The sequence below is a fragment of the Carettochelys insculpta genome, chromosome 1 (assembly GCF_033958435.1).
Source record: "Carettochelys insculpta isolate YL-2023 chromosome 1, ASM3395843v1, whole genome shotgun sequence".
Taxonomy (NCBI): Eukaryota; Metazoa; Chordata; order Testudines; family Carettochelyidae; genus Carettochelys; species Carettochelys insculpta.
In genome coordinates, this window is record NC_134137.1 from 127,321,346 (window position 1) to 127,348,846 (window position 27,501).

General features: G+C 41.5%; 1 protein-coding gene across 2 annotated transcripts in view; it reads right to left on the bottom strand.

Annotated features, from left to right (window-relative positions):
• The window catches only part of MAP4K4 (mitogen-activated protein kinase kinase kinase kinase 4), a 237,334-nt gene that overhangs the window by 15,295 nt on the left and 194,538 nt on the right, over positions 1 to 27,501 (bottom strand). Inside the window, exons 16-27 of one of the 2 annotated variants that reach the window (XM_074991454.1) lie at positions 22,686 to 22,847; positions 19,590 to 19,696; positions 18,108 to 18,259; positions 17,475 to 17,572; positions 17,168 to 17,176; positions 16,309 to 16,484; positions 15,595 to 15,715; positions 14,294 to 14,485; positions 11,539 to 11,656; positions 11,079 to 11,249; positions 6,203 to 6,346; positions 439 to 573 (exon numbers count right to left, since the gene is read on the bottom strand). In XM_074991454.1, the coding sequence (XP_074847555.1) occupies positions 439 to 573; positions 6,203 to 6,346; positions 11,079 to 11,249; positions 11,539 to 11,656; positions 14,294 to 14,485; positions 15,595 to 15,715; positions 16,309 to 16,484; positions 17,168 to 17,176; positions 17,475 to 17,572; positions 18,108 to 18,259; positions 19,590 to 19,696; positions 22,686 to 22,847 (1,585 nt within the window). The remainder of the gene's footprint in view (positions 1 to 438; positions 574 to 6,202; positions 6,347 to 11,078; positions 11,250 to 11,538; positions 11,657 to 14,293; positions 14,486 to 15,594; positions 15,716 to 16,308; positions 16,485 to 17,167; positions 17,177 to 17,474; positions 17,573 to 18,107; positions 18,260 to 19,589; positions 19,697 to 22,685; positions 22,848 to 27,501) is intronic. The other variant, XM_074991463.1, reaches the window with a different exon arrangement.

A 27,501-nucleotide genomic window follows, 5' to 3' on the forward strand; every position in this document is an offset into this window, starting at 1 on the left:
CTACTGTGAAGCCTTCTCTTTAGGCTTCCCAGACAGCCTCCATTCCCAAGCTTGGAGGGCCACTGCCACTTGGTGAGGCTGATGAACGGTGAGTGAGTGTGGTGGGGTGGGGGGAAGGGCTTGGCTCCGCTCAGATTCTAACTTAGACCATGCACGCTACCAAGAAATTGGAGAGGCATTGGCTTGCTTCAACCTTCACGCTCTTGGGAGCATGGGGAAAGATCGTCCACTGACACTGCATGTAAGAAATTCCAGATTCAGACTCCAGGGATGCTTGTTTTTCCCAGGTATGCAATACAGATAGGGACCATCACTTGAAGAGAAACAAGGCAAAACAAAAGCTAAGGGGAATGAATTAATATAAACAGCACTATCTTAGTATGACTTCTGTTACCTTGTTTTATCCTGATGGATTGTTACAGTTCATTCGCTACTTACCAACTTTATAGTGCACACAGCCTTCTAAGTCGCCCACAGTTGTCCAACCTTGTTTCTTTTCTACTTCAGGATCATTATGTAGGATTTTATTCCTTAACCAGGACAAGTAGTAAACTCGCAACTTGTTCTTCTTACCTAGCCACAAAATGCAATATTTGTTTTAACAAGAATTTCATGCTGATCACAAAAACAAGACAAACCAAAAGACCAAGATAGAAGAAACTGCTGTGAATGCAAAGTGATCTGGTCGCACTCAAGAGTTTTGAAGCCACAATGATCATTCAGTCATCTAGTCTTACATCCTGGGTGTCACAGGCCAGTATCTTTTACCCAATTATTGCTATACTGAGCTCAACTTGTCTCTGACTAAATTATGTTAGACTAAATTTACATTTGTGATCAATGTGGAGTGTACAAGAATCCTTCCAAATATTATGTCCTAATAACCTCATAGATCTGGGTCTGTTTTGTTTTTGTTTTTAATCACCCCACTTTTTAATAGTAAGGTTGTAACTTCACAACAGCAATCATTGATCCTTTGTGTGCAGACACTGAATACAATTATAGTCTACAGCAGCTTGTATTTGTGTCACATCAGCAACGAGTGTGCTGAATTTGTGGTTGAAAATTATTTACTTACACTGGGACCGGGTCTGAGAGGGGGTAAAAAGCAAAGCAGGGTATGAAACTGGAATCGATGTTAGAGTTACCATACCTTCGGACCAGCACTGTTTGACCACTCTAATAATCCCGTTGTACCCAAACAGCACAGGTTTGGTTAGAAAATAATTCAAAGAGGGAAGAATTGTCTCAAACAGAGTGTTGTGGAATGATGTTTATATTTAATGCGTATAATGTAAAAAAATTTTTTTTAACAACAGCACTAAGAATGAGCTGCGGTGACTTATAATGAGACCATCCTATGTTGCCAAAACACACTGTCCCTCTTGCTAAATGATGGCAGATTGTTGGTGTCCCAAATGGCGCAACACTACAAGCAGGACAGGAAGCAGGAGATGTTTGTTTACCAGAGACATGATCATCTAGATTTTGGGAGAAAGGGCAGCCTGGACACTTACAGGGACACTCAAAATGGTCACCCCTGAGGCCAAGTTTCATGGTAGACTGATAGAGGAAGAAAGAAACCGTGGCATGTGATGGGAAGGAACTAAAATAAACCTAATTTTAAATAGGACACATTATCAAATATGGAATAGTAGCTTCATGGTTCGGCTCATTAGTGGCTCTTGCAGAGTTCAGTGACAAACTATTGTTGAGCCATACAGCATTTGCTGGATTGTCTGTGAAGAGCTGACAGGTTCCTAGCTATTCTAATCCTGGCTTTTCTAATCCTGGCTCCCAGCTGCTTCATTGTAAAGATGTAAGTGGAAGCCCATAAATACAGCTGGCAACAGAGGAGGCAGGCACTCTGCTTCCAGGAGGAGTTCTCATGGACCACACCTACCATAAAAATAATTCTTTTCCCAGTACTGCCACTACTCCACAGAGACATTTGCAAGATGGAAGCCGTGTGACTGTGAACAAGAGATCGCTGGCTTGCAGAACTCATATATGATTTTCAAGCCTCTGAGGTTGTGAGATTATTACATGGGGTTTTATGAGCTACAGCTTCCACCCCAAATCCCGCTTTACCTCCAGCATTTATAAGAATGTTAAATGTAAAATAAAGTCTTTTCATTTGTGGGAGTGTCACATCAGAGGCTTGCTGCGCGAAGGGGTCACCACAACAAAAGCAGCCACATACAGACAGCTCACACACAACAGTGCCACACTGTGGGTCACTACCATTCTTTATATTGATATGAATTTTCATCCTCTCCTAATAAATTTGTGTAGTAGGCTATGAAAATTTGCTTTGGGAAAACAAGACATCCCTGCAACAAAATGATTTGTGAGGGGGTGAGGGAAAGTATGTGATAAGAGAACAAGGGAATTTCAAAGCATGGGGTTTACCTCAAAGCGCCTGTGTCTATACAGCCAGTCTGCATTTCAACAGCAGCACTTTCAAAGCGCGACTGGCCATTATTATGCTAATGAGGTGCTGAATACGCATGTCAGTGTCTCATTAACCTGTTCTGAAGTGCCTCATTAACATGCCCCTTCCGGAAGGGGGGGGTCTGTGTGTGCGCACGCAGACACGGCCTCTTAGAGGATTAAACAGAACCTAGCAGGAGTGGATAACACTGAACAGCCTCCTCAAGAAAACACACCTACTCCCAGAGTACACGGCTTGATTTTCTTTTCCCATCATTAACTAAAATTCACCAAATGAGGACCAATATGAAGGGATCCAGATAGATTCACCCAGTAAGCCGTTCTTCATTCAGATCTGGCCTCAAGATAAGCAAGTACAGGGCATCTGTCAAACCAGAAATAGCTTTCATAATGATTTGTAAAAGTTTGAAGTGCATCCACTGAATCTTTGTGGTCTACTAGACATGAAAGAAAGAATCACACAAGAGGCAGGAAACTCTTCTGCCTTCCACTCTGACACACAAGATTAGTTACATAGATGTGACTACGCGTGCATTTACAGAACTGCCAAACAAGCTAAGTTGATCCAACACTGTAGTCACAGACAGATTCAATTATAGCTGGTGACAAACATTCACAGGAAGCATTCGTAGGAAAGAGCACCCAGAATAAAGAGAGGATGCGGGGGAAGAAGGGAAAAGGGTTCTCAAGAAAAAATAGGAAGGAGACGCTGGAGGAATTCCACTTCCACCCCACTATCAACCTCAGCCTGGACCAGTCTACACAGGAGATCCACCTCCCGGACACCACAGGCAAATATGCGACAGCTGCATAAACACCACCCTATACCGTAAACCCACTGACCGCTACGCCTACCTTCATGCCTCCAGCTTCCATCCCGGACACACCACACGATCCATTGCCTACAGCCAAGCACTAAGATACGACCGCATTTGCGCCAACCCCTCTGACAGAGGCAAACGCCTACAGGACCTTTACCAAGCATTCTTGAAACTACAATACCCGCCCGACGAAGTAAGGAAACAGATCAACAGAGCCAGACATGTACCCAGAAGACTCCTACTACAGGACAAGCCCAAGAAAGAAACCAACAGAACACCATTGGCCATCACCTACAGTCCTCAGCTAAAACCCTTCCAGCGCATCATCAGTGATTTACAACCCTTCCTGGACAATGATCCCCAACTTTCACAGGCCTTGGGCGGCAGGCCAGTCCTTGCCTACAGACAACCTGCCAACCTGAAGCAAATTCTCACCAGCAACTATACACCACACCACAGCAACTCTAACTCAGGAACCTACCCATGCAACAAACCTCGGTGCCAGCTCTGCCCACATATCTACACCAGCAACACCATCCCAGGACCTAACCAAGTCAGTCACACCACCACAGGTTCATTCAGCTGCACATCTACCAATGTAATATATGCCATCATGTGCCAGGAGTGCCCCTCTGCTATATACATTGGACAAACTGGACAATCCCTTTGGAAAAGAATAAATGCACACAAGTCAGATATCAGAAATGGCAATGTACAAAAGCCTGTAGGAGAGCACTTCAATCTCCCAGGACATACACTAAAAGATTGAAAAGTAGCTACGCTACAGCAAAAAATTTTAAAACCAGACTCCAAAGAGAAACTGCTGAGCTGCATTTCATCTGCAAATCTGACACCCTCAGCTCAGGATTAAACAAAGACTGTGAATGGCTAGCTAAATACAAAAGCAGTTTCTCCTCTCTTGGTGTTCACACCTCCAGATCAACTGGTGGTAATAGGCCTGACCCTCCCTGCCTGAGTTAACCTCGTTATCTCCAGCCTTGCTCTGGCCTGCCTATTTATACCTGCCTCTGCAAATTTCCACTACCTGCATCTGATGAAGTGGGCCTTTGCCCACGAAAGCTTATGCTCATACATTTCTGTTAGTCTATAAGGTGCCACAGGACCCCTTGTTGCTTTTTAAGAAAAAATAGGAGCTGTTGAGGTTTAGAGCTGTACAGTTTTCTAAAACTCCGGTGTTTCTGTCAAGTGTTAATGCTGAGAGAACCAAAACTCTATTTTGGCCCTCAACTAAAAGCATTATCATTTCTTGTGAGAACCACCATGGTCTCGCAGTTATAATACATGACTGGGAGTCAGGAGATTTGATTTCTGGCTTTGCCACAGGCTTGTTGTGAGACTAAAATCATTTTAATATGCAATGTTTTCCTTATTTATAATAAAAATTTCAACCAGCTCCACTTATTTGTGATTCTAAACTCTCTCCCTAGGGTGCTGCAACTGTTCATTAACGTTTATAAAATCCCTAAGAATGTGCTCTGTAAGGACAAGTGATCATGTTTATGACTGCTGAATTATTTACTTTGCTTTCAGCCATTTCTATGACGTTCATCACAGTTGTATCTGAGCATCTGATGCATCTTGGTCTCCTACCAGCTTAAGGACCTGTAAATTGCTTTTGTCAACTTGTATCAGACTATTTTTAGTGTCACAATAATAAAATAAAAGCATGAAAGCAATTCATTTTTCAGCTTTTCGTGAAAATAGCAAACACATCAGTTAAATGTTTACAGTTTTGAAAAGCAAACAAATCCCACTGTATGTTAATGAAATTTTCTTTCACTTTCCTCCTGCACTCCTCATGCAAAGTAATTCATTCACACCTGTAAGAGATGTTTTTCAAACTTTACCATCACACACATTCAAATATTCATTTCCCGAAAAAAAAGCGTTTGAACATATGATGGCCCACACACTTACATACTTACACAGTTCAAAATGAAGTTCCTTTAAACCAACCAGACCTAGACTGTTGGGGTAATTTTGGTTAAAATTACACATTTCCATTCACTCTGACTGATGTAGGCAGAGAGAACATTTTAAATAGGGAATGCAAAGATACCCAGGGAAAACTCAGTCTCAGGCTAGCCAGGACCTGGTGGGGGAGTCAGGAGAGGTGGCATAGTAGGAAGGAGACCTAGAAAGAAAAAGGCAGTGGACATCCCCCACCAAGTCATCTTGTGAGCTGGAATCTCTGTTAGCTTTCATCCAGCTCGCATGCTAAAATCAGTAGAGCAGACACAGTAGCATGAGCAGCAGTGGCACAGGTACACACTTAGGGTGGACAGCCCACTGTGTTATGGCTACTTCCCAAGATAGCGTGGCTCCACTACTGTGTGTGTCATGATAGCTCGATGAGAGCCAGCCTGAGTATGTCTGCTCAAGCTGGGCATCAATCCCTAGGCTCACAAGATAGATGCAGCCTCTGTGGGTAGAAACCCTTCCTTCTCACTGTACTCCTTTGCTCTCTTGTAAAAGCCAGGATGCAGAGCAATCCTTAAGCCATATGCAGCTGAACCAATTTCTGCAGGGTTAATGTAACGTGCCTGACTAGAGGAAGCAATATTCTTGAAGGAAACAAAACCGGACATGTCAGAGTGTTTGAATCGTGACTCATGCAAAGAGTAAACAAAGCCAAAAGAATTTCACACGAGATTGAACCACAGACTCTCGTCACTGATGTTGACTACACCAACTCATGAACATTACACAAGCTGGGTTATGCGGTATCTTGGTTTACAAGTCTATTGGACTATACGCTGCGTCAGATGATTTAATGGTGTCATTCAAACAGATATCAAGGGAACACTTCAGGAGCATCATGAAATATTGCACAATACAAAAGTTACAGGTTTTTTTGTTTGTTTGCTTTACAGAGAAGTAACAAATGAGAAGAAAATGAGCATTACCCGATATTGTCACCAAGACATTCAAGCCTTCGAGTACATCCATCTGCTGGAACCGTCTTCGATTTATTAGAGGATAAACCTTTCCTTGACCACTTCTGTCGAGCAGCATCAGACCACTCTCGGTTCCCACTAGCAAATTCACTCCTAGGTTAAAAAACAAAAACAAATCACCCAAATTCCAATGCATATTTTCCGGGTATTTTGATGAAATCATGCTTTACAGAACAACCCAGTAATGATTCAATCTGGACGCCTGGCAGATGCGTGGACAAGCAGAGAGCCTCCCTGCTAACTGGGATAGGTGTGTGGAATATCAAATTTATCACACATATGCCACAGGTTGAACCTCTCCAGTCTGGCACCCTCAGGACTTGACCAGTACTGAACCAGAGAATTTGCCGAACCACAGGAGGTCAGTACTGTTTAGCAGCATTACCAACACTTCCGTTGCTCACTGGGCTCTTAGAAGACATTACGGGGTACATTACAGCTAAATAACAGCACAGAACGCTGAGAGCCAGCACTGGTGCTGGCAACAAACTTTATGGGACTAAAAATTATTCACATGCAAGCAAGTAAAAATATTAAGCCTCTGTTTGGACAAAAACTGACACTAGTGAGCTTTAATAATACTGGCTGATGAAGAGGTGATGGAATGGTAACAGCCCTCCAAAACATCCACCCCCATTGAAAGAATACTGGGCAGAAACTTCTTCTGTCCCAATTTCCTACTCCTCTCCCTCCCCCACTGCCCTCATGCACCCATATGATATCCTTGCTTTACAGAGAGTGAATCTAGTTCAGAGAGGTGAAGTGAAACAGAGAAAGCTAGGTGGTATCAGATTACAATTCAGGTCTCGTATGTTTACCTAGATGACTGTGCTTCCCAAGAAAGTTGTTTAGCTCAATGGCCTCAAACTATCACACCTGAACCTATCTTTAGGCACCTAAAAGTATTCATTTTCAAGCATTCGGAATATCTGCAAAACTTTTGCTATGGGCAGACACCCAGGCTTGAAAAATGGCAGAAAACGGCTTTGGTGAGCCAGTTTCCTAATACACAGAGGCTGTGGCCACACTTGGCCAAAACTCTGAAATAGCCATGCTTGTGGCCAAATCAAAGAATACTAATGAGACGCTGAACTGAATATTCAGCGCCTCATTAGCATTCGCATGCTTCCAGCCACGACTCTTCTAAAGTGCCACTTTTGAACGTGTGTAGCTCAAAGCAGCTACACAGGGGTCTTTTTTGAAAGGACCCCGCATATTTCGAAATCCCCTTATTCCCCTCAGCTGAAGTGCTGTGGCTGGAAGCATGCAAATGCTAAGGAGGCACTGAACATTCAATTCAGCACCTCATTAGTATTCTTCGATTTGGCCATAAGCATGGACATTTTGAAGTTTTGGCCAAGTGTGGCCACAGCCAGAATGAGAGCAATATATCTACCACAATCTTATAGCACACACATTTTCAGCCCTCATGTATACTGAATATTATTGCCCTCTATTTTACACATGGAGGAAGAGTCACATGGAAGTTAAGAAACTTGCTTGGAAATAATTATGATTTAGTGCAGGGGTCAGCAACCAAAATAGCAAAGAGACGTTATTTTTGTATTTATTTGGTGAAAAACTCAGTAATTCAAGAGCTGAAATACACGTGAATTAAGACTTTATTAGCAACGCAATCAAAACACTGATACAGTATCATATCCTGCAATGCACTGCATATATTAAAGCGGGGCCTTTCCAGCATTTCAAGATCACATATCATTTGCTATTTAGATACAAGTTGTTCACTGTTGGGCTTTTAGATGGTTACCGTTTATTGAAAACAATCAGGAGGATTTTCTTCTTGCCCTCCTCCCTGCCCTTTACAATTATAATGTCAGGAGCCACAAACAAGTCCTTAAACAGCTGCCTGCAGCTCCGGAGCCACAGGCTGCAAACCACTGATTTAGTGGATCAAGTAGAGAAACAGGTATCAGAAGAGGTGGGGTTTGAGCCTACTTCTTGCAATCGCCTGCTGTATAACTTTGAGCAAGTCACTTTACACCTCTGAGTTCTTTCAGTAAAATAGTGATTGATATTTACCTACACATCAAAAACGTGTACAACGCGATGCCGATGAAACTGTTACAGTGGCCCCAGGCTCATCATAGAATCATAGATTCACAGAATCATAGAAGAGTAGGACTGGAAGGGACCTCGAAAGGCCATCGAGTCCAGCCCCCTGCCCTCATGGCAGGACCAAGCACTTTCTAGACCATCCCTGAGAGCCATCTATCTAACCTCTTCTTAAATATCTCCAGTGATGGAGATTCTACCACCTCCCTTGGCAATTTGTTCCAGTGTTTGACCACCCTGACAGTTAGGAACTTTTTCCTAATGTCCAACCTGAACCTCCCCTGCTGCAATTTAAGTCCATTGCCTCTTGTTCTATCCTCAGAGGCAAGGAAGAACAAGTTCCCTCCCTCTGCCTTATGACACCCTTTGAGATACCTGAAAACTGCGATCATGTCCCCCCCCTCAATCTTCTCTTTTCCAAACTAAACAAGCCCAGTTCTTTCAGCCTGTCTTCATAGGTCATGTTCTCTAGACCTTTGATCATTCTCGTTGCTCTCCTCTGGACCCTCTCCAATTTCTCCACATCCTTCCTGAACTGCGGTGCCCAGAACTGGACACAATACTCCAGCTGAGGCCTAACCAGCGCAGAGTAGAGCGAAAGAATGACTTCTCGTGTCTTGTTCACAACACACCTGTTAATGCATCCTAGAATCATGTTTGCTTTTTTTGCAACAGCATCACACTGTTGACTCATATTTAGCTTGTGGTCCACTATAACCCCTAGATCCCTTTCTGCTGTACTCATTGCTAGGCAGTCCTTTCCCATTCTGTATGTGTGACAATGATTGTTCCTTCCTAAGTGGAGCACTTTGCATTTGTCCTTATTAAACTTCATCCTGTTTACCTCGGCCCATTTCTCCAGTTTATCCAGATCCTTTTGAATTATGACCCTATCCTCCAAAGAAGTTGCAACCCCTCCTAGTTTGGTATCATCTGCAAACTTAATAAGTGTACTTTCTATGTCAATATCTAAATCGTTAATGAAGATATTGAACAGAACCGGTCCTAAAAAACAGACCCCTGCGGAACCCCACTAGTTATACTTTTCCAGCAGGATTGAAAACCATTAATAACTACTCTCTGGGTACAGTTATCCAGCCAGTTGTTCACCCACCTTATAGTAGCCCCATCTAAGTTGTATTTGCGTAGTTTATTGATAAGTATATTATGTAAGACCGTGTCAAATGCTTTACTGAAGTCTAGGTATACCACATCCACCGCTTCTCCCTTATCCACAAGGCTCGTTATTCTATCAAAGAAAGCTATTAGATTGGTTTGACTAATCCTGTGACTCTGGGGAAAGATCAACTCTTTCTCCTCCAGCTTTTTCCAACATTGACAACTGTCTAGTGCTTTTGTTTTAAGGCATAAAAAATAATGAGACGGGGTACCAAAAGAGCAGGACTCTGGCAATTCATGTTGCCGGTGCTGAATTCTCATAGCACAGGCAAACTTTCCACTGTTATAAAACCACTGGAGAGGACTCCTACACTAACCTACTCAAGAGGGCACACCAAGGTAGGAAATGAGTACCAGACCAGTCCTCCTCTGTCACAAGATAACTGAGGCTGATGCTCATGTAAATTAGTGCCCAGGCTACTGAGCCCTAACTCTAAACAGCACATTGGTGCCCTGTGATCGTAAGTCCAAATGCACTGAGCAGAGTTGGGAAGAAAATGTGACCCACAGTCTCAAACACGTTTCCTAAATGACTTGGCCTATTCTCCTTAGTTAATTATGTGATTCCAAGTAGACTGATGTGTGGGTGGGGAGGGATAGCTCAGTGATTTGAGCATTGGCATGCTAAACCCAGGATTGTGACTTCACTCCTTGAGGGGGCTGTTTAGAGATCTTAAAAAAACAAACAAACAAACAAAGTCAGGGACAGTCATAGGCCCTGCTGTGAGAGCAGGGAACGGGCCTCAACCTCTGAAGGTCCCTTCCAGCTCTGTGTGGTAGGAGGTGACTAATATTAGAGTTATAACATGAAGCACAGGCTTCTAATCAAGCCTGGTGACGTGTCTGCAAGAAGTCTGAGAAGTAAAATGAAATGCAATACCCTTTTTGAACCTACTGTTAACCAAATAAACTTTGTTTTGACACAAAATGTGCAACAAAGAGTACCTTAACCCCATAAAAGTTGCAGCAGACATATAATAAAAGAGGTTTTAAAAGTGGCAAAAGGACAGTCCAACAGGCTGACAAAATTTTGAATTATTATTATTATTCAATTCTGAGAATATACGACTCCGTGCTTCCCTGCGCCCTTCCATGATGTGTCTAAGTGAGTACTCTAGATTATCCAGAATATTTGATTATCCAGCAACCTCCTGGGCCAGGGATGCCAGATATTGAAGTTTACTGTAACTAGATCTCACTAAGGACAGACTGAGCTTTGATTAGTATGCAGATATCCTAAAACATGAGACGCTTATTTCTCTTTACTAAAAGAATTAATGTAGAACATTCTTCATCCCATTTTAGGTTGTTAAGCTTTAACTGGTGTGGTCTGAGATGTGGAACTACTGCTTTCATATATACCAAGAAGTTACAAGCGACCACCTTCAGTCCCTCTTTGTGCTGTAATGCATGGCCTTATCTGGACACTGGATAACTGCTGTAACACAAACCCCACCTATTCCTCACGTGCTTAGCGATATTTAAAAAAACAATCAATCATTAACTGAAAAAAGCCCAAAACCAAAGGGGAGAGGAGGGAAGGGAAGGGAAACAGGCAAATATACATTACCCCATAAGGCAGAACACAAAATCTCAGAATTGAATCTCTTCTTGTATTTGCGAATCTCTGGTGTGTCACTTTGTGGTCGTGTATTGGTAGGATTCACATTGACAACTGATCCCTTCCTGGTGGGATCTTGCCTTATCGCCTCTGACCTCATGGCTTCACTAGAAAATCCCACTGGGGGAAAAGAAAAAAAGCACCTGTAATACTACCTTCTCAGTACCAGATATTTACCATATACTTCCTATTAAATAACCCAGCTCAGTAACTAATAACAATAAACAAGCCTTTCTTTTTGTAAGAAATGTAAATGGAAAAAGAAAATAAACTGTGCAAATCCAGTGCAAATCAAGTAATAAGCATGATGGAAACATTCTAAACTACTTTAAAGAGCAAGGCAAGTCACCAAACCTTTCTTTGTTTTTTTTTTTTTTTCCAGTTGTCTTCTTGCATCTACGTTACTTACCCACAGAAGTCACAGTTGTCCCACTAGATGGAGAAATCTGTAGTAATCTGGGGTCTATAAAAGGTGTAAAGGAGGAGGAAGATTTGTGTTTCTGCAGTGTGTTACTAGCGGACTGAGTCTGCAATGTAAATTTCAACTTTATTAATAAAAATGACAACAAAAAGCGATGATAACAATGAAACATTTCCAAAGTCACCACAGAATTTTACCCTCTCTCTTTCTGAAGCCCTTTCCCCAACCCCAACTTTCTATGTTTCCTACATACATACAGGGCAGGTATCACATCTGAATATATGCACATTTCACACATTACCACAAAAAAGTAGTTAGCATGTTCTTTATCCCTGTTATTTTAAAGGAGATATTTGAGGAATGGTCATTTCAACAGGCAAAAGTAAAGGAATGTCTCTGTCGTTGGTTAAAATATTCAAGGTACTCATGAAGTTATTGGAAGCTAGTGCTACTTTCACTCCATATTTTTTCTATTTGTGAACTGCCCACTATGTACATATTTTTGTTTTACAACTTCTGAAATGAGCTTACTTAATGTGTTATTGAATTTGATCTCTTGAGCTGAGCAACAAAAATCTATATACAACTGGGATCAGGCATTCACATCTATGATTGATGAAATTTCAACGTGTGGCAGTTGGTGTTAATCCTCTATTTTTTTTTTTAAATAAACTGAGCCTCTTGCCAGAAAGCTCCAGCAGTTTCTTCCACCATCAATTCTCATAGCAAATATCACACCTGTATCAATAAGGGGCTCATTAGTGTGAAAGGTGCAGTAAACAGTGATATGAAGTTATGAACATGTAACTGATCACAGCTCTGCTGCTTTATTTAGTTTGGTATTCTAAACACAAAGGAGGGAGAAAGACAAGTGACACAACAAACTGTTAAAAGTGGTGATGGAATGACTCTGAAAAACCCTTGACAGTTTAGTGAGTTAAGTGTTACAGTGATGACATTGCACATGAAAGCAGAATGATACAAGTATAAAACAATCAAAAGGTGAAAGTATGTTTGTCTGTATGTGTAAAGTTACTGTGGACAAAAGTGGTGTGTCTCTGCTAAGCTCATCTTATGCTTTTGCAAACAGGGCGAGAAGAGTTTCCTTGCTGTTAACCAGTCTAAAACCCCTCTCCCCTCTAAACCTCCACCATCCTCACTAAATATAATTCCTGGACTTAGTCATACTGAACGTTTCTGCAAAGCAATGTATTTTCAACTACATTACTAATAACTTCAATGCCACTGCAAACAACTGCCATAATCTCATTGTCCAAACTTAGTCTGAACTATGCTGATTCAATGCTGCTTATTTGTTACTTAGAACAAATGTAATGAACAGGTATATCTTTGAATCACTGAACTGGTCTAAGTACCCTCTCAGAGGATATTTTTAGAAAGATAAAAGACTAATGAAGCATAGCTGAAAACCAAGAATGACAAGCATTACACTGATTGACTTTCTGTGATAAAATGAAAGCTTTCTGCCGTAACGTTCAATACATTTCACAAATGTTTTTAAATTCTATTGTGAAACATTGATGAAGTGGGTCTTTGCCCACGAAAGCTTATGCTCCAAAATATCTGTTAGTCTATAAGGTGCCACAGGACTTCTTGTTGTTCTCAAAGATACAGACTAACACGGCTACCTCTCTGATAATTTTTCATCACTATTACTTTAGGTTTTTTTGGTAGCTGTACACTGAATACCTCAGCCTGGCACAGACATCAAAGCACCTGTGTGTTTAAAGTTCACTTCTATTCTGAGAAAAAGCAACATGTTGTGGCACATGTATAGTGACTGACTCCACATCATACTTATTTAAGTTTAAAGATGCCAAGCCTGCCTGTGCAACCTGAAAACTGAATGTCATGCTTAATTCTTTTCTTCTCATTCCTTGCCACCAGCATTACAGGATGTTCAGGATAAATTCATTCACATCCGTGCATCCCCATCATCTTCAAAGAATTGCAGAAGTACGAGGATGGTCCATATAAGCAGGATTTAGTGAACAATTCTGTTCTAGGCTTACAAGAATGCAACACAGTCCCTCTTAGCACTGTAGAGCCAGCAAAGATAACAGGCATAAAATTCTGCAACAGCAAAGTCCTCAGATAGGACTTCAAACAGAGATAAAAAGCAGTCTTGGAGAATAAGCAGGAGTCATTTTTCCATGGTAATTTTTCACAGCACTACAATACGTTAAAGCCTGAAGAGCTGCTAACAACTAATACCCAAAACAATTCAGCTTTCCTCCTGAAATGGTCACCAACCCCCAGGTGGCAATTTCAAGAAGTAAAATCCTTCAGTGAAGCTGGAACCAGTTTCTTATATTGTGCTGGTAGTTTGTACAAGAGAACTACTTGCACATGCCTAGTTATTTACACCTTTTTATGGTAAAAGTCAAGACAAAAATACCAGGTTTTATATGATTACTTTCCCAAAAATGCAGCAATTAAAAAAATACTTGTCCGAATATACAATAATCAAGTTTAGTTTAAACAAAAGCCATGCAATTAATGACTCACTGTAGAAAGCAAAAATAGTGAACTGGCAAGTTTGGGGTAAAACTGATCTAGAGTTAAGGGCTTTTACCACAGAACTGAAACGTGTTATTTAGGGGGTGGGAGAAAAGTGACAGAAAAAAGCAGGGCAAGATTGGCTGGAGTTCCTCTGCCAACTAGCTATTAAGCAATACTGGAATAACCCTAAGAAAGCAGCCAGCTGTGGTGCAAGACATACCTCATTAGTAGTTAGCTTGTCCTGGGGTGTCTGTGGGGACATGATGGGTGTCGGCTGGCTGGAGGATGGGGAGGAGGAGGTGGAAGAAGTGGAGGAGGAATGGCTTTGCTGTAAGAGATCTGGCAAGAGGTGTATGCGACCGGCAAAGCCATTGCTCTCATGATGGCTGGCACGCTTTGTGTCAACTGTACTCTGTAGAAAAAACAGGCACACTTGTCTTGCTCAAGTGCTGCTTAAGGCTTACATCCCTATCAGCTTTACCTATTTTCCCTCTCTCTCTCTCTCTTTTTTTTTTTTTTTTTTTTAATGTACCAAGTAACCTGTGCCTCGATGTCTGGGTTAGCAGCGTGCTGAGCTTCCAGAAGTGAGTAAACACCGCACCTCTGGCAAGCAGATGTGGGCCTCTCACTTAATCTGATTCACTTGCAAGGCCAGTTCCTTTACCAGAGTAACTATGCCAGTAAGTTTACGCTGTGCTACTACTACACAGAAAAACTCTCTCTATTTGTTGTTTGCCATCATTTTATTTAATTCTAGCTTCAGTCACATTCTGATCAGAACCTGGAATAGCTGGTGAGCTCCCTAACCTAGCTACTTAAACTGTCACCATGAATTCTTAATTAGCAAACCACAGGGTTCAATTTAAAAACTGACACACCGTTGCAAAACTCAAGAATGTGATTACTGAGAAGGTCCTACGAACTAAGAGACTCATTAATGAATAAGCTAGTTTAATACACTGGGAACCATCTTTGCAATCATAAAAAATGTTGCGTTTCAAAACAGAAGGAAACCAAACAACAAACCACCCACAATTACTGCCCTGTATGTTATTATGTTCCCTCCAAGACCCCATCACCAAATATTCACTACCTTGCTTTTTTGTTAGTACGTTGTCGACTTAAGGCTTAAAGCTGTTAAAAAAATTGAGCACTACCCCCCCGACCCCCAACACCCTTCTGATTCTTGAGATCCAGAGTCTGGTTCCACCAGAAAACCAGATTAAGCTCTTCTCTTCTGAGTGCAGCTTGTCTATCACTTTTTTGACACAAACTTTGAGGTACTCTGCATGATGCTAAGATAGGTGTCACGGCAAAGCATGCAAAACAGTAGCAGCAAGGGATGGAGGCTACTCTCGTCTCTGCATGCATCAAATGTCTGCTCATCCTAAATATTCTACCTCTGGGTCTTGATAACACAGACAACAAACATAAATGTAAAAAAACAGAATGAGTAAATGAGGAAGTGGGTTAATGATCACAGAAAAGGAACAACACTGTGCAGGAAAGGAAATACAATACCTGTCGGACAATTAAAGTACCCTCCTTGGAAGGTGTCATGGCAGGTTCACTCTCCACATCGTCGTGGACAATCATGGTTTTCACTGACTCTGTTTCACCATTGCTCAAGTTCAGAGCTGATCTGTGCATCAAGCAAGAAATAACTTGGATAAAGACACCACCATAACACTTCTGTTTTAGTTCTGTCTTCAGGTATTTGTATCAAAAACATGTCTTAAGATTATTTAAAGGTGTGTCCAGAAAGGAATATTGATATAACTCATCAAAAAATTATTTCTTGGAGAATCTCTAAGTTGTAAAACTGCTAAAAACAAGTGTTTTTCCTTTCATAAAATGCAAATGAGGGAAGGTAATGACACACAACACTATAATTTGGCTTCTGGTATCACAGGACAAACTAACTAAGATTTAAAGCATCACATTGTCAGAAAAAGGTGTCAAAGTAACTTGGGCGCTTAAGTCCTGTTTTAAAAAGCGATTTGGGCTCTTGTTCCTTGAGTTACAAAAGGACTTAAACGAAAGTCACTTCTGAAAACAGAACATTTTTGAAGACGTTACCCTATGCGTTTCAGAAATGTGAGTATTAACTGACAACTAAGCGTTTTTGACAGACTCCTGAAAGCTCTCTTGATTACAGAGTGCTAATGAACAAAATATACATTAAGGTCTTTCTTCAACAGCCACAAAAATTAGAAACAACACAGAACAACTAACACAGCTCTGGCATCCTCTGGGCCAGATGTAGACTCATCTGCTCCTTCTTGTTCCATATCATCCTCCTCCTCATCTGTCGTCCCTGACTCTTCACTGGACGATGAATAGTCTGTCACCTTGTGGGGCGGTCGCACATCCTCCACAGCTCGCAATTCCTTTGCCAAGGCAGTTAAATCCTAACATGCATGAGACGGGGGATAAAAAACATGAAATGCAACAGTGAAGTTGCAGATTGGAGAGGAGAGGCAGAGTATTGACAACTCAGCTGCAGGGACCAAGTTTGTTCAGTTTGCTGCTGCATTTCCTTAGCTCCCAGCAACAGGTTTTTTTTGTTGGCTTGCTAATTTCTTTGTGCTTCACTGGTATATTAAAACAACAACAAAAACCTGGTCATTTAAGACTACGTAGGTCTTTGCCTCCTCTCCCTCCCACCTGCACTGCTAAAGCAATGATCACACTAAAATACATTGTTTCAAGGAGCCCATCGTTTTCCCTCCCCAGGAGTCTTGCACAGTGACGAGCTATCGCGCAGGAAACTTTGGCAGCAAAGCTGAAATAAAGCCTAAATTTACTGGGCTGTCTGTTCAACTGACTATGGGCTGTATAAAACATTTCACATTGTTTATAAACTGATGTAATGAGTGACACTGTGCTCCTTTAAAGGATTTCATTTGATGGAGCACTTGAGTGGTATGGCAATACAAGAATCAACAACAGATTAATAGATTTTGATTTAGATGGAACCACTGGAATAATCTATTCTGACTTTAAAGACTAACACATTTAAAGGCACAATAGGTTATCATCATAATGGCAAGAAAAATGCTGTGACATTCAATTGTCATAACTAAGTGCTTACCACTTCTCCCTGCACCATTTGGCACAGCAATGGCATGGTTGAGTCATATGAATCAACATTGGTCCAGCCACCCGAAGAGTACACAGAATGAAAGGAGAGGATTGGAAGGAAAAAAAATGAGAAAATAGAAATAAATTCAAGAAGCAAATAAAGTTCCTTTAAATGTTTAACGCTTCAGAGTCTGGAACTGCCAAACCCAATCTCTAATTCACTTTCAAAGCTTGGGGTCACCATGAAAGTGTTTGTAATGGACCTACCTAACGTCAAGTGAAAAATCAGATAACCAACACAGATATGTTTAACTTACAGCAGGCTTGTTGGGTCTGAAGACTTCCTTCTTCTCTTCAGGTTTTTTGGCTGTATTTTCCTGGCGCTGAGATGGTGAACCTTCAGATTTGGATGATGCTATGTGCAAAACCAAAAACCACACACACACACACACACACACAAAAAGATGGGTCATTGTTAAGTTAGGAATGCTTTTATTTCTATGGTGAAAGGAACACAAGGCCTTGTCTATATTGGTTATTTCATTCACAGGGGGCCAGACACAAGCTTACCTGCACTACTGCTAGGGCTGAAAGGAAAAAACACAATCCACTGTGATTTGCACTGGTGCAGCTTCAATTACTTCAGTTTGCACCCAACTGATGATGTGCCCCTAACAGTTTGCATCACTTCAGCAACATCATTGGCTTGCGATTAATGTCTATAACCGGGGCACATACACAGTGTAGAGAAGACCCAAATACTCATCTCCCTCACGTTACACTGGTTATGTCAAGGGATAGTCACCTTATGTCCACAGCACAAATTCAAACTGGAAGTCAGCCTAAAAGCCTGAAAACATTCACTCATTCTCAATAGCTCTAAGAGTTAACAGCATACCACACTGAGCACCTGGGGGTTTACATAGACTATTTTCATTCCGCAGACTTACATCTCATTCGGAACCGTTCACCAGAGCCACTCTGAGATCCAGGATGGGATCCTGGCTGTGAGCTGGAATTACTTGAGCCAGAGGAACTGCCGCTGCCGGGTCTCGGCACAAGTTTCTCCACCCTTTCCCATAGCAGACGAGGCTCTATATTGCTGTCTCAAAAAAAGTGCATTGGTCAACTTTAATGTCAGACAGAAGAACTTAAAATCAAGCTTGGTCACTCATCAGTATTTTGTTAATTACTGATCAGAATAAGCAGTGCTTTTTTGTCCTGGTAATTGCCGCTACTGAGTACCAGAACCTCGGCAGCCCCAGCTGCAGGATCCTGGCAGGGGGCCATGGGAACCCTCCTTGGGTGGGGAGGCGGGGCGAAGGGGGAGCCAGATGAGTGCTGAATCCTCTTTTTCTTTTCTTTTTCTTTTTTTTAAAAAAAAAAACAAAAACAAAAAAAACAAAACAAAGATGTACTGAGGAGGAGTGGACTAATCCTCCTGCTTCTGACTTTCACAGCAATTCACATCCTACACAGCAGCCATGCCAGCCATCCTAATACCAGAGGAACCAATCTTTAACAAAAATAAATTAACAAACAGAAATTAAAACAACGCCATATTGTTTCTTGTGCTTCTTTTTGTTTGAGGCTATATAAATCTAAATGTTTGAGAGCTGAAAAGCCTTTGGCTTCCTGTAGATACTTACTAACGGGCACCATGCTTGATCAAGAAAAAAGCCCCCTCTGCAATGCAAAAATACCTTTTGCAGCAGTCAGTACAATGCCAGATACTAAGCATCCACATGATTGGGCCTGTTTAAATAAATGTTAAGGCTACATATTGAAAGGCTTGCTTGAGTAGCCCCTTCAAAGGTGCAGAGGCAGGAAGAAGTTTCATTAGCATTTGCTAAGTGAACTAAAAAGTCTTCAAATCACAAGCTAGAGACATTCATAAACAGATGCCTGAGGTACAGCCTTCACATCAAACAACAAGACTTTATCACAAATGAGGAGCTTTGGAATAGAGCAGGACAAGAACCAACTGACATCGAAATCAAAAGAAAGCGGGGATCTACACTCTCCGAAAACCATCATCCAGCAGAGTCCGTCAAGCTCTCATATGGAGCCCTCAAGGAAAACGCAAAAGAGGAAGACCTTGGACGACATAGAGAAGGTCCACTGAAACTGAAGGAAACAACTTGGGGTCCTCCTGGTTCCAGCTAGATGTTTTGTCTCAAGACAGAGTGAGGTGGAGGAGACTTGTAGATGACCTATGCTCCACACGGAGTACAAGGGTTAAGTGGTAGTAGTAATAGTTGTAGTAGTAAACTATTCCGTGAAAGTGACTCAACAGTAACTGCTCAGAGAGAATAGGTCCATCTTCCTCATTCCTTCACATTGGAGAGATAATGCCACTGATCCTTTCCCTGGCTTCCATCTAATCTTTCCCTTACAAAACAGGAGAGCTAAGGCAACGTGGGCTTACAAACCTTGTGGAGTTTCTTTGCCCTGCTTGATTATTCTGTTGCCCACTGCCCTGCAGTGGAGAATCTCGACGAGATAAGACAGGAGACCTGGATGTTGTTCTCACAGGTACCTTGGGTGAAAAAAGAAACAATACAAATTAATGAAGAAAGAAGAAAGTGGAAAAATTAAGAGTCTCCTCCCACCACACGTACATTTTGAATAATGTTATTTTAAGGCAAAGTCAGTATAATTGGACAAAATGAAGGAAAATAAAAAAAATAAAAAAAAAAATAAAAAAAGAACTTTGGCTGGGTTGCTGTTTGGATACTGAAAAGAACTGGAAGTTTAGACTAATGCACCTAAATAGCTGCAAGATAAACATATACGCTCCTTACCCCCAGACCACTCAGACATTTTAAAAGCATATTGCATTTTGACCAAACAGGCGACAACACAAAGCATTTTACTAAAATAGCATAAGGATTAGGAAAATAAGCTCAAAGGAACCAAACACATGTCCGGTTATGGATCAGCAGGAGGCAAAGATTGGCGGGAAGCACGAACATACTTGGAAGAAGCAAATCCCAAGCAGAAAGGGAAAAAATATTGAATGTTTCTTTTTTGTTCCAATCCATCTAAACTTTAAATAAACTCATGATTTATGGTTTGACAATCAGAAGTAGAAGAAAATAAACTGTAAGCTATCATGCCAGGGATGTTTTAAGTTATTTCCTGAATACTGTAATTATTTGTTAAGTTAGCATAACAATGCACTTCTCTGCAAGAGCCATAGTGTGTAAATACTTTTTATTTTCATCAGAGTTCGTAATTCCCTTTTTAATATGTTATCATGGGGCAATTGACTAGATATTTATAGTATAAACTCCTTTCCAAAACATGTTTTCCAGTAATGGCACTGCTCTGTGGGCCTGGCTTTTGTAGGGCCTAAATGATCACACGCTTCAAATTGAAAAAGAAGAAGAAGAAGAAGAAGAAGAAGAAAAAAAAAAAAAAAAAAAAAAAGCATATGTCTGTCTTTCTACTCCTTACCCTTGGAGGCACCTCGTCACTGTCTGATCTAGCCCAAGCCTTTTGAGTGGGGTCAGGTACCTCCGACTTAGAGTCAGAACTCTGACTTAGCACTTCACTGCGTGAAGGTGGATATGGGTCCTGAGAACGAAGATGGTGATGTGCAAATTTGGGAGAAGGGTCACTGAAGGAATGGGATCGCGAGACAGGGGAAACATTGTTCTTGAGAGATGCCAGATGGGACCATTGTACCTTACAAGAAAACAAAACATAAAACATTCAATGCGCTCTGTACAACTGTTTTTTTAAAACAGAATAAAGGCGAGGGGGTAGGGAGGAGACAAATTGGTTATGGCATAAGGCAGGCGTGAGGTGGAATCATAAAGCAAGGAAGGTGCCCAGAGAACGTAGCAGACTGGAAATACAGCATGTATGTATTTTGGTGAGATATGCTCTTCAAAAACACATACGCTAGTAACCAGAAAAAACAAACGAACAAACAAACAAGAGCTACACTAAGGGCCTGATCCCAAGCCCAATGAAATCAACAGCAGCCTTTCCACTGGACTTGGATCAGGTCTTAGAAAGCAGCAGCTGTTGGACACACAATTTGAAGCAAATATCACAGTGAAGAAATCCATCAAGTTAGGAATACTGTCAAGAGAGCAGACCTAAATATATTCTGATTTATAATGTAACTAAAATCTTAAATTTACTAAAAAACACAAAACTTTTGAAGGAAGATCATAAAACATAAGTGTTTTTTCCTTCATAGTCATTGCAGTGTAAATATGTTACATGCTCTGTTACATAATACATTAATGCATATCATACATAAACCATATCTTATATGCAGAACACAAACACACAGCAGCAACTCCACCCTTTAAGCTACATTGGCAAACCTATACGTAAGCCTCAAACTGACCCTCTATCCCTTTCCCTTCTCAATGGTGAGTTCAGTAAGCCATTTACTTCAAAAATGGTTTCTGAAACTGATTAGGAGATTAAACCTTTTCAGATAAGATCACAAGCCCAGGATATATTTTTCCCACCTATTCATTAGGTGACAATTAACATTTCACCTTAGTTTTATGAAAGTGCTTATATTTGATTTTATAAGCATACCACTGAATTGTCTCATGACACACAGCTGTGCAAGAGACAGAACTTCAAAAAACTGTTGAAATGGTTAGCCTAAAGTAAACATATACAAGCCCAAATTTATCAAATACTGTTAGAAGCCTCTCAGAAAGCCAGGAAAATCTAAGTTCTAGATGAAATCTTGTCACGATTCTTCCCACTCTCCCTTCTGTTCAGATTTTGCAATTGCCCCAAACATTTGTGATATCTGGTCAAAACAGGGTAAGCAGAGACAGCTTTAGTCATCATTCTCATTAATTGTATAGAGAGGCACCAAAGGAAAAAAGGAAACAGTTTTGTTATGTTTTTTTTTTTTTTTTTGATAAACAAACTTTCTGCACAGGCACAGAAACTGCATGCCAAGTTCAATTCAATTAATGTATTCCAGTTTTATATATGAGCTTTTTGTAAACTTTAGAGTGCATTTATTTTTACGTTCATACTCTTAACTCTATTCAACAGCCTCCCAAAACCAAGAGATTCTTTAGGAAACAAGACAATCTAGACAATCAGCTGTTCTTGAATCCAGTTAGTTTTCCTGCAGGGATGTAGAAGTCAAACTTGATTATTTTCTTCCTGCACATCATCTCCAGCAATAAAGAGACTGTCTGGACCAAATCGCGAACTGTGCAACCTCAGTATAATTTGGGTTGCAATGAAGCCAACCATTCTGCTGATGCACTCATAGTGACAGAATGCAGCCAGCTCTCTCAAGCAGGCTGGCTCTGCTGAGAAGTAAAAAGTAATAAAACCCACATGCTCATTACTAAAATAAACAGGCATGACTCTGAACACACATAGGGAGCCCATCTGTTGAATAAGTCACTTTGCAAAGTATTAATACACTTAAAATATGTATTTTTATATGTCAAGACCTAAAAACCTAAAGTTAAGTGTGTTGGGGCCTCTGAGTTTCTTCCACCCCCTCCCAAATATTCTGCTTTTACCTGGGGTTCCATCGGCCTTTGCAGTGCAGGCTGGACAGGCTCTGAGTTTCCATTGGAAAAGGACTCTGATCTTGAAGGCACTGGTGGCTCCAGCAGTTTGCCCGCCTGTTTAGACTGTGCTTCAGGGGAGCCCTGATTAGTTTTTCTAAATCTATCCTCCACCTAAACCAAAAGTAAAGAACGTTGTTAATGAAGTCAAATACTGTAGGAATACGAGAGCAACCACCTCTCTTTCTTTACAAGCACATGAGGCCTGAAGAAAAATCTTTCTCCAGTTATGTAACATGCTGGCTGTGCAGGAGCAATGCCTTGGGTAAGTCTAGTCTGGAATCCATACCAAGATGCAGCATGCAGGAGGTTGTGAAACACCATGAAAAACAGGGCGGATAGACACCTGCCTTTGTATTTTCACTCCAGTCCATCTGATGAAGCAGGTGTTCTCACCAACGCTTATGTCCTAATAAATCTGTTACCATCTAGTGCTATAGGACTCCTTGTTGCTTTTGCAGATATGGATTAAGACCATGTCTACATAACCCAGAAGATCAACCTTCTCAGGGTTGATCTGGGGTTCGATTTTGCGTGCCTGGTAGAGATGCTCTCCCATCAATCCTCTTCGGTGAGGATGGACAGGTACGTCGATTGCAAATAAGGTGATTCTAGCTATACAACTGCCACAGCTAGAACTGTGTATCTGCGATCGACTTATTTGCCTAGTGTAGACCAAGCCGAACATGCCTACCTCTCCTGAGGCTTTTTTCCCCCAGTCTGTGACAACCGGACTCAACTGGTTATTAAAGAAAAATCTGTAGAGAGGCCCAGGGAAGACTGATAGATGAGAAATGTTCTTCCACTTCCTTAAAATTAGATGTATTCATCCGTTTTGGAACCACTGCCCTGTCAGACCTTCCTGTCAAGGGATCTGCCGCAGAGGAACAGACAATCAGCCTGCAGTCCTCAAGGGGAAGTGCTGAGAGCTGACCAAGGTGGCAGCATGTTTGATTTTCTTTGTGGATTTCTGCTCCAGGGGCCGCTATGGATCCCCGTTTGGCATTGCTTTAACTGAATATGATCCCAAAATGAAGGTATTATCTCATGTCACTGTGGAGCATTTAGATGACGTCACGCTGAAGCATTTAGGGTGGTAGTAAGTGGATCACCGTTTTTTCCTGAATTGGACAGTTACTTTTTTTAAAATTGTTCTCTTCTCATCCAATAGTATTAATGCTTTTCTTCCATTTTTAAGTGGTGAGATTGGAGGAAAAATTAAGGAAGAATCTGTTCCATACCTCACAGTCTGTTTCGGTTACCAAAAGCTATACAGGTGCTCAAATGCTGTGGTACAATCATAACAAGAACAGCCATAAAGAAAAGTCATATTATTCACTTTACTGATGCTTTTCTAGCATCTGAAATTGTGCTTGTTTAGAATAGAATAGTGTACTATTTATATTGTGAGTTAGTAAAAGATAAGAGTATCCTGGACTTGAAAAAGAAAAAAATTCTCAAACCCACAAATAAAAAGACCGCTGAAGTCTTTTCCTTCTTAAAAAAGAAGCAGTCCTATAGCACCTTAAAAGCGAAGAAGTTTTCATGGGTAAGACCAGCTTGATCGGATTGGAGATAAATCCTGGATTCTTATTATCTACTCCAGTCTGAAAATCTGAAGAAGTGAGTTAGTCTTTAAGGTGCTACAGGACTGCTTGTTTTTGGTGAAGCTACAGACTAACATGGCTACCCCTCTGAGACTATTTACCTTCACAGAGCCAGTGCATTTTTGTGGTGGTACTTGCCAGTACTGACTACTGGCACCTTGGCTGTCCCAGCCATCAGACTGGTTTTGGAGGGGAGAGAGCAGGCTGAGTACCAGCACTTTTTTAAAAAAAATTTAAACAGAAAAGACACTGCATATAACATTTATATCTCCAGTAAGTACTAGGTACAAAACTTATTTTGTTAATGACAGTCCTAATGCATGTTCAAAAATAACCATTTATCAGACATGTTCAAGACGTTAAGAGCTTGCTAGGGCAATCTTTGCAATAGGTAATGTGTCTTATCGGAAGAAAGGAAAGACCATACTTTTGTTAAAACAGATGTTGTGTAGAACAATGGTTCTCAACTTTTCCAGACTACTGTGCAACTTTCAAGAGTTTGTTTTGCCTTGTGTACCTCACAAAATTCACCTCACTTAAAAACTACCTGTTTACAAAAACCACACAATTTTACGGAAGTGTCAGAGCACGCTATAGCTGCAAATTTGCTTTCTTTCTCCTTTTTACTATATACTTATAAAATAAATTGCTATATAAAGATTGCACTTACATTTCGATATATAGAGCAGTATAAACAAGTCATTGTAAGACATTTTAATTTGTACTGACTGTGCTAGTGTTTCTTATGTGGCCTGTAATAAAACAAGGCAAACATCTAGATGAGTTAATGCCCTCCTCCACCCCCAGAAGACCTGTGTGTCCTCATGGGGACATGCATTCACCTGGTGGAGAACCAGTGTTGTAAGGGATGGTCTGTACAGCAGAGCAGTAACTTTTTAATACTGATGCCCATCCACAAACCAAGCCACAAGATGAAGCTCTTTGGGGACGGGATGCTGGAGTACGCTCTTCTCCCAAGTCAAAAGATCAGGAAAGAAACAGATGCTGACTTGAGGATGAGCTGACTGCCGCAAGAGATTTGAGAACCAAAACTTTCTGGGCCAATTGGGGATGACAAGGAAGCATGTCCTCCCTGACTAGCTCTCCATAAGACTAAATAGGAGTGGTAAGAGAGGAGACGCACAGCTCAGATGGTCTGACGGAGGTGGGGGAGAAAAGCCCTGCCCTATAACTGTAGCTCTAGTGCTCCTCTGGCATGGGACAGTTTGCATTTCTTGTTTACCTGGCAGATGAACAGATCCAAGCTGGGGATTCGCTCCTGAGCAAAGATTCTATTCCCAACTGAATCGGACAACTTCCACTTGAGTGATGGCAAAATACCTGCTGAGGGTGTCTGCCAACCCATTCTGAGTTCCTGGAAGGTAAGAGGCTGAGACAGGTGACAACTCCTGACAAACCAATTCCACAGGGCAACTGCTTCCACATACAAGGGGTGGATCTTTCCCTTTGTGTTGGTCGATGGGAAAATGATGAGGTTACATTGTCTCACATTATGAGAACATGGTGAGACTGAATAAACTGCAGAAAAACCTCACAAGATTTTGGATTGCTTGGAGCTCCAGAAAGTTGATGTCCATCCTGCCCTACTCAGGCACCCAAGTACCCTGTGTCATATGACTGCTCAAGTGGACTCCTCAGCCAGAGTGACTGTAATGATTACCTTGTCTGGTAAAGCTACAGAGAAGAGAACATCCACACATACCCAGTGGGGATCCTTATATGAGATCAGAGAAGGTGTTAGTCTGGAATTGTTACCAGGATAGTCATGCTGTGATTGGTTGGTGAATACACTGGAGCCATGCCCGAAAGTAGCACAGATGGAGTCCGACAAACGGAGTAACTTAAGTGCACGAAAACATGTGTCCCAGGAGAGTATGAAAAGTTCTGCCTGGAGCATCAGGGTTGTGCTTGACCTGATCTACCAGAGTACTCATGGTGTGAAACCTGTCCTGTGGTAGAAAAGCTCTTGTGAAGAGAGAATCTAGAGAAGCTCCAATGAAGTCTATCATCTGTGATGGACTGAGGGATAGACTTTTTCAAGATCACACTGACTCTGAGGGAAGAATGTAGTTGAAGCAGTAATGAGGTTGACTCCTAGGCTTCCTGTCATGCCCTGGCAATGAGAAGACAGTTAAACTGTTCCATTTCAGATGAACTACTAGAACCAGAAAGACACTGGTGAAAGTCCTGGGGACAGTGGTGAGGCTGAATGTGAGCACCATGTGTTGGAAGTTATCAGGGCCCGATTTGTGGAGTACCCACTGAAAGTAATTATCCTTCATAGGGAGAGCTGTAGGCCACAAGTCTTCCTGCGGTTGGGATTACTGATGCCAGAATGATTATGTGAAATTTCATCTTGTGACTAAATCCTGCAGAGATCTGGATCAGGTCTCCAACCTTCCTCCTTTTTGTGGACTAGATATATCTATGAGTTGAACCTCTCTAACGTGGAACTCTCTTGTCTGGCAACATCCATAACCTGGCATGATATTAGTTAGCCAGATGACCACTGATCATGGGTGTGGCCAAGTTCCTTGTGATCCCATGAAGTTTGTTTACAGCCACCAGCTCTCAGTGTTCTGTGCTGTTAGTTAGCTGTAATTTACTCCTAAATGTCTTCTAAGAGTCCAGTAAGCAGTGGCAGTGTTGGTAATGCTTGACCTGACCGACAAATTCTCCTGTCCAGTGCCAGTCAGGTCCCGAGGGTGCTGGATTACAGAGGTTCAACCTGTACAGTAAAAACCTTTTCTTTTTTGTTGAAGGAATAAGTGCTCTATTGCTCATTGCTGGTGAAGGGCTTTCAACTCCTGCTGGAGAGTCCACCTCAAAGAATGACACCAGGAGAACATGGATGTGGGTTTTGGAGGAGCAGGGAAATAAATGTCATCATATAGCCTGAGGGGATGATAGACAGTACCTACGTTCCTGTTGTCATGGCACTTCAGTGTTGGAAATATGAGTGCTAAATGACCCCCAAAGAGTTTGTGAAGATTTAGTTACTGGTGCCATTGTTAATGGTTTCCCGCTCTTGAACTCTTCTCAAGAAAACCTTGTCAACAGGAAATGGGATGGAGATGTTGCAGTAGATGTGGCACGTGCGGGAAAATTAGTCTTCTGTACCCTGCCTCTCACAAGGATTT